This window comes from Eulemur rufifrons, chromosome 24 (genome assembly GCF_041146395.1).
Source record: "Eulemur rufifrons isolate Redbay chromosome 24, OSU_ERuf_1, whole genome shotgun sequence".
NCBI lineage: Eukaryota > Metazoa > Chordata > Mammalia > Primates > Lemuridae > Eulemur > Eulemur rufifrons.
This window is the reverse complement of record NC_091006.1, coordinates 2,854,067-2,866,306: the sequence shown is the minus strand read 5'-3', so window position 1 is coordinate 2,866,306 and position 12,240 is coordinate 2,854,067. Positions and strand designations below refer to the sequence as shown.

General features: G+C 43.6%; 1 protein-coding gene across 4 annotated transcripts; it reads right to left on the bottom strand.

Moving 5' to 3' along the window:
• Window positions 1-688: 688 nt before the first annotated feature.
• On the bottom strand, window positions 689-7,584 carry PDCD5 (programmed cell death 5). Of its 4 annotated transcripts, none has more exons than XM_069457663.1 (6): window positions 7,036-7,233; window positions 6,548-6,585; window positions 4,085-4,146; window positions 3,204-3,295; window positions 2,091-2,162; window positions 689-830 (listed from the first exon to the last, which is right to left on the bottom strand). In XM_069457663.1, exons 1-6 carry the CDS (start codon window positions 7,162-7,164, stop codon window positions 735-737), a joined length of 489 nt encoding a protein of 162 aa, XP_069313764.1. In that variant the 5' UTR covers window positions 7,165-7,233; the 3' UTR covers window positions 689-734. The 4 variants fall into 4 exon arrangements, with proteins under 4 accessions (XP_069313764.1, XP_069313767.1, XP_069313768.1 ...); XM_069457666.1 differs by lacking the exon at window positions 7,036-7,233 and adding an exon at window positions 7,448-7,579 and having other exon boundaries at window positions 690-830; XM_069457667.1 differs by lacking the exons at window positions 689-830; window positions 7,036-7,233 and adding exons at window positions 1,565-1,774; window positions 7,448-7,584.
• Between the last annotated feature and the right edge of the window lie 4,656 nt (window positions 7,585-12,240).

Below are 12,240 nucleotides of genomic sequence, written 5' to 3'. Positions count from 1 at the left end.
ATTCTGCAAGAGAAAGATGTAACAAAATTTACTGAGAATCGTCCACTGTCCCCTCAGATTTTTTTTATATGAGGCCAAAAGCAAAATTTACCTATGACTGGGATTTTTTTTCAAAATCTCTAAATTTTATTTTGACTATTTATAATCATTCTGTTCCTTTAAAAACATTTTGATGTTCTTAATGGTTCTACTCATTCATTCAGAATGTTAGACACTCCAACACTGACTTTCTTCATTGGCCATAGTCATAAATCTCAAATATAGTTTCACCATATATCAGCAGTAAGCTGGCTAGAGCAGAGGCGATTTGTAACCACATTTCCCATCACTTTTCTGCTACTAATCCTGTCCATCCTACTAAATGTTATCTTACTCCTGAGCTGGGTCTCACAGGACTGACTTAAAAGGTTACAACAAACAGCTTAGTTGATAGTTATGTTTATGATTTAAATTTAAGCATTGGACATTGTGGCACATACCTGTAGTCCCAGCAACTTGGGAGCTGACGCGGGAGAATCACTCGTGCCCAGGAGTTTGAGGCCAGCCTGGGCAACATAGTGAGACTTTTTTTTTAAGAGACAAAGTGTATGAGTGAAGGTTTCATAACCTAGTGGAAGTAAAACACAATATAAAAGATAACACTTGCTTTAAGTCACCTGCAGCTTTATCACTGAAGAACCCAGAACATTTCCACCAAAACATTTAACTGCTGAACTGTCCCAACTAGATTTTAATCAGAAGTAATTTCTTGGCCAGGCACGGTGGCTCATCCTAGCACTCTGGGAGGTCCAGGTGGGTGGATCACTCGAGGTCAGGAGTTCGATACCAGCCTGAGCAAGAGAGAGAGAGACCCCCGTCTCTACTAAAAAAATAGAAAGGTATTAGCGGGCCAACTAAAAATATATAGAAAAAATTAGCCAGGCATGGTGGTGCGTGCCTGTAGTCCCAGCTGCTCGGGAGGCTGAGGCAGGAGGATTGCTTGAGCCCAGGAGTTTGAGGTTGCTATGAGCTAGGCTGACGCCATGGCACTCTAGCCTGGGCAACAGAGTGAGACTCTGTCTCAAAAAAACAAACAAGTAGTTTCTCTTTCAATCATGTTTATTGTTGCAGTATCATTGCCAGTATGTCCTAATTATTTTGGTCATTTTTTTTCCGGTGGCACTATAGCTCTAGTTTTTTTCGATGGGAATATTTGTTAGATAATTTAATCTCAACACCTTTGCAATGAAAGCTCAGACTTTTCTTACATTAAATGGAAGTACTACCTGCAGGAAGAGAAACAGTTTACCTGCTTTTAGAAACTGTGTCTTGGAAATTTAAGATGTGCTCAGATGTTAAAGCTGATTGAGTTTAATATATGGATTTTAATGCCCACAGTGTTACTGGCTGCTACTGCTATTTTCTTCTTACTGAAGAGTGCTGGAACAGCTGTTTCTGCTAAGGACATTTTCCCTACCTAGTACCAATGTTACAGTCACGAAGGATATATTCATGCTGCTACATGTTTAAAAACTTTTGATAGGAGGGAAAAAATTAAAAAATCCACATCTTCCAGTCAGTTGGCTATGGTACTAAAACAACTCGCCCAAATTATTTCACTTTGCATAACAAGTTTATTTTCTTTTAAAAGGCATATAGACAATAAACAAAGTAAACGTTATTAAACAAAACTTAACTTCTGTCCTAGAATTGTTCCATTAAGTTCTAGTCTCTAAACATTTTTAGTTCAATAATCATCATCTTCATCAGAATCCATTACTTTTCTTCTGTTAAACTGGGGGGAAAATTAAATGAGTTAACATTTTTAATAAAGCATAGCTCAGACTTTCTAGGAAGAAAAGTTTCTTCCTATTTTAGCAAGATATTTTTGCGTATATTTAAAACAACTTAGTAATCTAAAAGGGTAGGGGGTCAAGAACCTTAAAAATTAGATCCCTCTCAATATATTCGGCCTTTCTCCCCAAACTTCAACTTTACAAAATGAAAATGTCTATGGGCTAAAAGCTATTTTGATAAGGTAGATATATATTCAACACCTGACATTTAAAGTGTCAATCTTTTTGTTGCCATGTGCATTTGGGAACACTTACTTTAACTGTTGTTTTCTTTTCTGTTTGTTGGCTTACTTTTTCAAGGATTTCTATTAAACCTTGTTCTGACACCTAGGATAACCAGAAAGAAAAACAGTACTTTTTCAGACAAAGAATTTACTTCAGCAGATTGAATCATTTTACAATCCTTCTGGGGTGTGGGGGAACTAGCAGACAATGTTAACAACACACACCACTGTGCTAAGTGTCAGGGATACAGACACTCCACTTCTGCCCTTGAGAAGCTCAACCACCACCCTGGAGGAGGTAAGTCACACTCAGAAAACATCAACTGGTTGTCTCTCCCACACACGAGTCGTTCTTAACGTGAGGGATTTAGGGGAGAGGACTGATCTGGAGAGGTTGCAGCAGCGGCGGAGGGCTTTGTCTAAATTATTTTTTTTTAAGAGACAAAGTCTCTCTCCGTCACCCAGGTTGGAGTGCAGTGACACGATCATAGCTCACCACAACCTCTTAACTCCTGGGCTCAAGCGATCCTCTCGCCTTAGCCTCCCAAGCACCTAGGACTACAGGTGCTCACCACCATGCCTGGCTTTAAAAAAAAATTTTTTTTTTTTTTTAATTTTTTTGAGACCCAGGCTGGTCTCAAACTCTTGGCCTCAAGTGATCCTCCTGCCTTGGCCTCCCAATGTGCTAGGATTACAGGCCTGAATCCAAGCCTGGCCTCACCTGGCTCTTAAATGTCAGGCCTGCCAGAATATACCCCTCATGGTGTTATGGCAACATACATAATAACTTAGGGATTTTAGCACCTTCTCATTTGTAAAACAAGCCTAATTTCTGTCTCCATTGGTAGTATTTTAATTGGGATTATTGACAAACCTTGTTTGCAGCACAGGAACAAATTAAACTAGCTAACTCCAAGTCATTGGGTCACACAGACACCGACAAGGTTCCACAGCAATGTCAGGAAAGGAGAGAAGGCAATTATCTTTTATAGAAGGCACAACTATTCTCTCCTTTAAAAATTTCTTCATAGAAAGAGTAAACAAGAATTCCATAGTCAGAGCAGATGAAATTGACCTTCTGAAGCCGTGTTTTGATAAAGTAGGTAACAGTAGGTAAAGTTCCCTCAGTACAGCCCAAGCTTACCTTCCCACTTAGTTGTCCGTATCTTGCCATCTGTATGAGGTAATTCTCTACTGCTTTAGTTTTTTCAGGCTTTACAAGTGCTAAGTTACTTACTAAAAAGAAAAAATACATATGCAAAAAAGTGTCAAAACTAGATACCACTTGTAAATATTATACCTTAGAACTATGCACTGACATATCCAAAGCACTTCACAAGCTTGTTTGTGTCTCTCAACCAGTGAGATAGACAGGACGGTATTGTTAAAAATGAGAAAACTAAAGTTCAGCCACGCCAGTCGCAGTCAAGGCCACACACAGGCAGTGGTAGGGCCAATGCTAAACTTGGGTCCTCAGATTCTAAGCCCCATGCGTTCCTGGTTTTTAAAATATATGACTGCCCCCTGAAAAGCAATTGCTTATTATACGTACATAATAGTGGTGCATCTATGGCGCCTCTTCCAAACTCAAAAGTGGGCACTTCGAGTTACATACAGATACTAGTTCATTCTGATTGGCTCATTTTTTCTTTCCACGTGGTTTTCTTTTTGGTTTTTATGAAACCCCATACAAACACTAAAACCGAGAATATATACGATATATCCCTAAATCCCCATCACCCATGTCAAATACCAACAACATTTTATGAGTAACTAAGAGTTGTTTACTATAGATTTTACCTCATTGCACTTGGAGAACATCTTGATAAGACAGAAGTGCGCTAGTACTTTTAATAGTGATTAAAGTACAGTTCTCTAGGTTTATAAACTTCACACTATTTACAAATCTCAAATGTTTTTTTGGCTAAATATTTAACCTAGAGACAGCAATGACTTCACATATATATCCCCATTCAACTAACTCAAGCCAATTTTATGGAAATAAAGGAAATCAAAGATGCTTACACCTGGCCCGGGCTGACTGATCCAGAACTTGGGCCAAGATACTGTTTCTCATTTCTGCTTCCCTACAACAAAAACATAGGTCAAGCAAGATTAGAACTAAGCTGTCAACATTCCCATGGAACATACAAAAAAGAAACTCATTCAGTATGTTTCTCAAGATAGCGTGTGGTATACAAACTACGCCACGGTAGGTGCCACGCAGATGGCAGCAGCTACATTAAAGTAGAAGAATCCATGTTAGTCCTCAAGGAGCCAGCTTTAGGTTGGTATAAACCTACCAGGTTGGCAGGTAAGCCTTACAGTTTCATAATTCAGGGTGGAGTTTCAGTTCAACCACCATTACCAACATTTATAAATACATATTGTGTGACAGGTGCTAGAATTTTGTAGTGGGATTTCAGGCAATTAGAAGGACCAAGTGACTAATGTGTATAGTTTCCTTCATGGCTAAGATCCAGGGAGGCTGTGTTAAGGGGACATAGGTACCATGGCCAAGCCAGAACCAGGTCTTGTGTTTTAAGACTCTCCATTCTATTTTTTGGGTGGGAAGGAAGAGTAAAATTAAAACTTTGCAACTCTCCTTGCTTCTTCCAACCTACCCAAGTAGAAACTAATTCATGTTCAGAGGACAGTGGTCCTATAAACTTTTAAGTGGTGGAAGTTTTGTTTTTTTCAAATGAAATCCTTCAAGGAACCCATTACACAAAACAAACACGAGCAGAGATGTTCCGGCTCAATTAGAGGGGGAGCTGGCTGGTTATACCTGGTGTCAGCCCCTAGCTCAGCCCCAGGGTTCATGGAATCTACCTTAAACCTCACTTCCATAGGCCATTTTCTCAAAGCACTTGAATACTTCAACCCTGCCAAAAAACACTGTATTTCACTGAATGTAAGATGTCATCAATTGTAGTATGAACCACAGTCTTATGTATCTCTAAGAATGAAAAACACCCTAGATAAGAAGTCTAATAAGAGACTTCCACTCAAAGCTGGGGTAGCAAAGAGCAATGTCCTCAGTACCAGGTAAACAAGAAATAAACCCACTGTGCAGAAAATGACAGCAAAGCCAAGAGGCCTGCATGCATCCAGCCCTGACTGGAAGAAGGTAAAAGAAAAAAAATTCCTCTGAGAATATAAACTTCAAGCTTTAGTCTTGCGGGGTTGTTGTCTGAATTCACACTACCGGGGATGAGGAAGGGGAAACCTCAAGCAGAGAATTTAATTGTAAGTGGTCTTGGATTAGAAATGTACCCAAGTGATGGCAGAAATAAAAGTAAATCTTCTCTGGAAGAATCCAGGGTAAGAGTGATCCATTACAAAACGCATCCCAATTTCAGATATATTAAAATATGAAAAAATGCACATCTTAGAATCAGTGAAATTTATGTAGTTTTACTTTCTTTGCATCACCTAGGTGCTTACCATCTTCTGAAACTTCTCTGCCTTGCCTATTTCTGTAGCCCCAGCACAGTGCCTGACCCAAAGCAGATGCTCAGTAAATATTTGCTAAAGGAATGAAGGCGTCAGAAGGTAGCCTAAGGGGGCTGGGCATGGTGGCTCATGCCTGTAATCCCAGTGCTTTGGGAGGCAAAGGGGGGAGGAATGCTTGAGGCCAGGAGTTTGAGACTAGCCTGGGCAACACAGTGAGACACCGGCTCTACAAAAAATTTAAAAATTAGCTGAGCATGGTGGTGCACTGTAGTCCCAGATGCTGAGAAGGCTAAGGCAGGAGGATTCCTTGAGCTCAGGAGTTTGAGGCTGCAGTGAGCTGTGATCACACCACTGCACCCCAGCCTGGGCAAAAGAGTAACATCCTGTCTCTAAAAAAAAAAAACAACAACAACAAAAGGTAGCATGAGAGGAGGAAGGGGGAATGGGGAATTGTTCAGTAGGTACAGGATTTCAGTTTTGCAAAATGAAAAAATTCTAGAGAGCTGTTACACAACAACATGAATATAGTGAACAGCAGTACACTTAAAAATGGTCAAGATGGTAAATTTTATATACATATACATTTTTACCACAATTTAAAAAATGGTAGCATAATGGGGTAATCAAATATTCAATAAGCCTGCCATTGAATGAATATCTGCAACTATGTGAGGTGCTCTGCCACATGCTGGGATAAAATAACAGAATAGTAGAAGCTAATATTTATTGAGCACTTACTAAGTGTGAGGCACTATACTTGTGTTATCCCTACACTATCCCTATGAAGTATTTCTATTACGATGCTCATTTTAAGGTAATCACAGTTAAGCAGAGAAACAACCAGTAATTGAAATACAGGTATTAAGTGGGGCTCTGTATGTATTTAACTAACAGATTAATAACAAAGACACCTGATGATGATTTACAGACAAACCACCATGCCAGGAAAAACTTTAAAATAACTAAAGCAAAAAAAAAAAAAATCCATTTGGTGAAACCACCCTTCAAAAAGTTCAGGTTTCCAGCCCATACCTGTGCTTTGCTTCCTGTTGAGCTGCATCGCCAGGATCCTGAAAAAAACAATTTAACCTTTTAACAGAGTAATTTCACAGGCGGGGCAGACTACTCTATTTTGTTTCTCACACCTAACAGTCTCCTGCAGCGCGGAGACCACTTACCAAACAATTAAAAACTGGGCCTCACAGAGATCAGTGAGATAGTTTCCACTTACCACGACGGGCTTCTAAAGCCACTCTCTAATAGAACGTTTTAGAATAAAAACCACCCTTGGGAGGCGAATCCCTGTACTACAAAAACCGTGTTTTATGTATAAAATAATTCCTGGAAGATGAAATGGGCCTCGGTATTGGGGACGCTGGTGACTCAAACGGCGCGTCCCTCCAGACCGTCCCCGACACGTTATTCCTTTACGGTACGTGCGTGACTTGAGCATTTTATCGACCGATCAGCGTTCACTCCCGGCCCCTCCCGACTGTCAAGCCGTCGGGGCGTGTGCGCACCTGTTCCCCGCTGTGCCCCCGCACCGGGAACCCGGCGGGCCCGCCAACACCGTCTCTACTTGGGTCAGGACAACTAAACCCAGAAAAACCGGATTCTGTACGTCCGGAACCGCAGTCGACAGCGGCCATCGGCGGACGCTAAGGGTGCGGAGCGGCGCGCTGAGATTTCGCCACAGACAAGTGCCCGGCGCGGGGTTAGCCGGTTCCGCCGCCCGCACACCGCCCCGGCAGGTCCCGCGCTTGGTCGGCGCCCCCCGCCCGGCCGCCCAGGCCTCTCGCGATGGGGAAGGGCCGCCGTCAGGCCGGACCCGGCCACGAGACCGCCGCGGCGTCGGGGGATGGGGGGCGGTCCTCGGCCTGCGGGGAGGCGCCCGGGCGAAGGCGGGGCCCGGGAGGGGTCGGGCGCGCTCACCCCGTGCTTCGCCTGCAGCTCTGCCAGCCTCTGCTTCCTCAGCGCCTCCAGCTCCTCGTCCGCCATGGCGCGGCCGAGCGAGGTCGAGCGGCTGCCGTCACCCCGCGGGAGCTCCCCCAGCCCTCGGCGCGCGCGCGCACGGCCCTCGGCACTGCGCAGGCGCCCGCCGCGCCCAGGCGTCACCAATCCAGCCCGGAGCCACGCTCCTGTCGCTGCCAGGGCGTCGGGGAGAGGGCCGATTCCCCGATCGCAGGGGTCGGGCGTGGGCGGCCTCCGGAGGGCCGGCGGGTGGGGAGGGGCCGTTGGGATTCGCAGCCGCGCCCGCAATCCGCGCCCTGCGCATGTAGACGCGGCTGCGCGAGGCCTGGGTTGCGTTTTAGTAAAGATAACGATGTACAAAATGGGCACCGACAAGTGTAATAATACGGGTACAATGTGTTACCGGCCTATAACGTGCTAGGCTCCCATTATCGCTATTATAGAGCAGAGTAGGGTGATGGAAATGCCCAAAACCTGGATTGTGGCGATGGTTGCACAGCTCTTAAATGTGCACACAACCTCCGCCTGGGAGGGTGCTGGGGTGCGCAGCTGTGGCTGGTGAACTGCCCGGGCGTCCACCCAAGTGCTTTTGCACCAAGTGCCTTTGCCGGGGGTATGGGGCCGGGGAGGGTACTCGGCTCCCTAGCCCTGGGCGCACGCAGGGTATGTGTGTGGGGAGGGCGTGTAATTGTGGCAAAATATAGATAGCATAACATTTACCATTCTCAAGTGTATAGTTCGGTGGCGTTAAACACATTCACATCGTTGTGCGGCTGGCACCACCATCTACCCCCAACCTTTCTATCATCCCAAACGGAAACGCTACCCACTGAAAATATTAACAATTCTGTCCCTCTCCCCCTATTCCCTAGTGAGCACCATTCTACTTTCTATGAATTTGCCTATTCTAGGTACCTCATATAAGTGGAATCATACAATATTTTTCCTTTTGTGACTGGTTTATTTCACTTCAAGTTCCTCAAGTTTCATCCACGTTGTGGCGCATGTCAGAATTTCCTTCTTTTTTAAGGCTGAATGTATTCCACTGGGTATATAGGCCACGTGTTTTTTTTTTTTGTTTTTTTTTTTGTTTTTTTTAGTAAAGGTCTTGCTGTGCTGCCCAGGCTGGAGTGCAATGGCATGATCATAGCTCACTGCAGCCTGGAATTTGTGAGCTCAAGTTATCCTCCTACTTCAGCCTCCTGAGTAGCTAGGACTATAGGTGTGTGCCACCATGCCTACCTAATTTTTTAAAAAAATATTTGGAGAGATGGGATCTCGATATGTGGCCCAGGCTTGTCTTGAACTCCTGGGCTCAAGTGATCCTCCTGCCTTGGCCTCCCAAAAGTGCTGAGATGACACGAGTGAGCCATGGCATCCAGCTTTATATTACATTTTTAAAATCCATCCATCAGTCAATGGACACTTGGGTTGTTTCTACCTTGTGGCTATTGTGAATAAAGCAGCTATGAACATGGGTGTACAAATATCTGTTCAGCTCTGAGTTTTCACTTTTGGGTATATACCCAGAAGAGAAATTGCTGGATATCATATGGTAATTCTATGTTTAATTTTTGAGGAATGGCCATACCACTTTCCACAGAGGCTGCACTATTTTACATTTTGGACAACAGTGCACAAAGTTTCCAATCTCCTCACCAACATTTGTTATTTTCTGCTTTGGTTTTTGATAGTGGTTTTGATTTGCATTTCTCTAATGATTAGTGATGTTGAGCATCTTTTCATATGATTGTTGGCCTTTTGCCTATCTTCTTTAGAAAAAATGTCTACTCAAGTCCTTTGCTCATTTTAAAATTTGCTTTTCTTTTTTGTTGTTGAGCTGTAGGAATTCTTTACATATCCTAGACATCAATCCCTTATCAGATATATGATTTGCAAATATTTTCTCCCATTCCATGGATTGACTTTTCATTCTGTTGATTGTACCCTTTGCTGCAAAAATTTTTTAAATTTTCATGAAATCCAATGTGTCTTTTTCTTTTGTTGCCTGTGCTTTTTGTGTCATATCCATGAAATAATTGCCAAATCCAACATCATGAAGATTTTTGCTATGTTTTCTTCTAGAAGTTCCATAGTTTTAGCTCTTTATGTTCAGGTCTTTGGTCCCATATTGAGTTAATTTTTGTATATGGTGTCAGGCAAAGGTCCAACTTCATTTTTTGTATGTGGATATCCAATTTTCCCAGCACTGTTTGTTGAAAAGATTGTCCTTTTCCTATTGAATAGTCTTGTGCATATTACCAAGAACACCATCAGAAATGTAACTGAACATTTTTCTATGCAGGCTGCGGGTAAGAATAGGTGTTCACACGTCAGCATATGTAATATTACCAGAGATCTAACAAGTAACCCTGCTCCCTCTCACTCAGTATCTGATGTACGCCCAGTAAAATAAGGCTAGCTAGCATCACCAGGAAGTCTGACACACACACATACACACACACACACACACACACACACAAGCTCTATTGATTAACTGATAGTATGGCCTTTAGAACTCTAAGAGAGAAATCAAAGAATTTAAGACACTGATCATAGAAAGAACAAAATTACCAGTGAATGAGCTGGATGTTTTGCTTAGGATGATGGATGATGGTTCCCTCTGAGAGGAGCAAGTGTGGTCCTAGTTTCAAAGACTATGGTGTCTGACCCAGCCCCTGAACCTCTCGTACTCCCCAAGCCCCAGCCCATCTCTAGGGGTTGGAGTTTATGATCTCTCATCTACATCTTGGGAATAGAAACAGCTGGAGTTTAAGGGTTTGTTTTTTGGTTTGGCTGAAATGGACACATCAAAGTTGTGGCATTAAAATGTTTCTGCTCTCAGGATGGCTACAGTAAAGTGTCCTGTTGCTGAGAAGCAGCAACTTTGAAGTGGAACTGGTGGTGGGTGGGGTGCGGCCAGGTTTGTTGAGAGGCATTACTTTCTGATGTGAGGAAGGTGATAGACCTTCTGGGGGGTCCTCCACACAGGCCAGCTGCTGGGGGTCCCGGGACAAGGCAGAGCCCAGAGCACTAGCAAAATTGTTGGCAGCCTTCTGAAATGGAGCCAAAGGAGCTTCTCCAGTGGCTGTGTGGAGGTAATAGAAGGAAGGGAATGAGGGAAGAAGGGAGGAAGGAAAGGAAGGAATGAAGGAAGTAAAGAGGGAGGGAGGAAAGAAAGAAAGGAAGGAAGGGAGGAAAGAGAGAGGAAAGAAAGGAAGAAGGAAGGAAGGAAGGGAGGAAAGAGAAGCCACTTCGGATGGGAATCTTTTCAGTATCACCTCCGCGATGCACTTGAGTATGAACACAGGTGGTCTAGACAATGCATCTTATGGTTTCTTCGTGTTCTCCATCACTTCCACTTCTTGCTTCTTATTGAAGCAGCAGCATAAATAGTCTCAGAACCCCACAGGGCAGCGCCTACAGAATAAGTCAGTCCCTCTGCCACATTCAGCCCCAGGACAGGCCACCTTCTCTATTCAGGTCTCCAAGGAGCCTCAAATGCCTGGAGTTCTGGTGTCTTCTGCCAGCAGCAGAGGGAGCCCACACTCTATCGAAAGGGATTGGGTTTCTCATTATAATATAAAGCAGAAAATACAATAATTGTTGTTTTCTGCCATGCAGTATGTCCTTACAGATGAAGCTCTAATCTCCCTCGTACATCTCTGTTGCTGTGTATTCATGCTCCATTATTGCGCCATATGCCTGACTCACTCGGAGGAAGCCACAGCGAGCTTGGCCGTGAGCTTGGGCTTCAAAGCTGTTTGTGCCGCATGTTGAATTGCATCGTGTTACCTCACACACTTAAAGGTTATGTCTTCATAAGTTGTTTGTATCAGTTTCTTAGCCATGATTCTGCAGTCAATCAGTTGTTATGCCATGGAAAGGTACTGTTGAACTCACAATTATGAGATACAAGAGGCAGAAGGAGAGTTTGGCCCATTAAAAAGAAATCTGGAGGCACAAAACACAACAGAGTGGGGTTGTGTCTGATTGTTGTCTAGCAGCTGCTGATTTGCCTTCTCATCTGTTTCTAAGTAATAGATATTGATGCTTCTTTGCTCAGAGCAAGCCTATTTTACATACGGTTGCACACAATACATAGAGTGGCATTTTTTCAAAATCCTTTTGGGCTCACTGTTAAAGCTAGGCATGACGTCATGATATCAGGGCCCAGATTACTGATGAAATCTGTGTCTCATGAATAAGTATGGTTCACCTGGACCTTCCATCCCTTTCTATCTCAAGGTACTGCCTTGGTCTGTTCCATCCTTTCCCCTCATGTTCCCTGCACACATGCTCTGTTCATTCCTCTGCCGTATTTCACAGGTCACTTTCTATACTGAAAACACCTTAGGAGTTTTCCTACTGCTCTACTTGTTTGGTTCTCTTGTTCTACACGTCAGAACTGAGTATTCTCAATGACACAGCCACACCCATTACAATGCACTCAGGGTATTCAATGCTCTGGCTCTAACACATCTTCCAGATAAGCTGAAGACTATCAGTGATTCTAGGTCCCTTCAGTCCCTGGTGAGACTTGTGTTTGGTGTCTCCAGGCACCAGACCATGTGGTTCCAGGCATCCTATTTCTTTTCCTTTGGTGCTAATTTTGTTTTCAAGCCAAAGTTCCTCTTTAGTGCCAGTGGGTTTAATGACCTCCTGTGGTATGTGTTGGAGGCATTGTCCTTTCTTAGAGACACGATGTTGCTGTAAATTGGGCTCATCTTCCCACTTCCCCACCTCGGAGGCAC

Excerpts from the sequence above, each read along its gene's own strand:
- PDCD5 (XM_069457663.1), bottom strand. The coding sequence starts at position 7,164 with ATGGCCGCTGTCGACTGCGGTTCCGGACGTACAGAATCCGGTTTTTCT. Across the intron at positions 4,147-6,547 it reads CAACAGGAAGCAAAGCACAG|GGAAGCAGAAATGAGAAACA; the intron begins GTATGGGCTGGA and ends TTTTTGTTGTAG. Across the intron at positions 3,296-4,084 it reads TCAGTCAGCCCGGGCCAGGT|TAAGTAACTTAGCACTTGTA; the intron begins GTAAGCATCTTT and ends TTTTCTTTTTAG.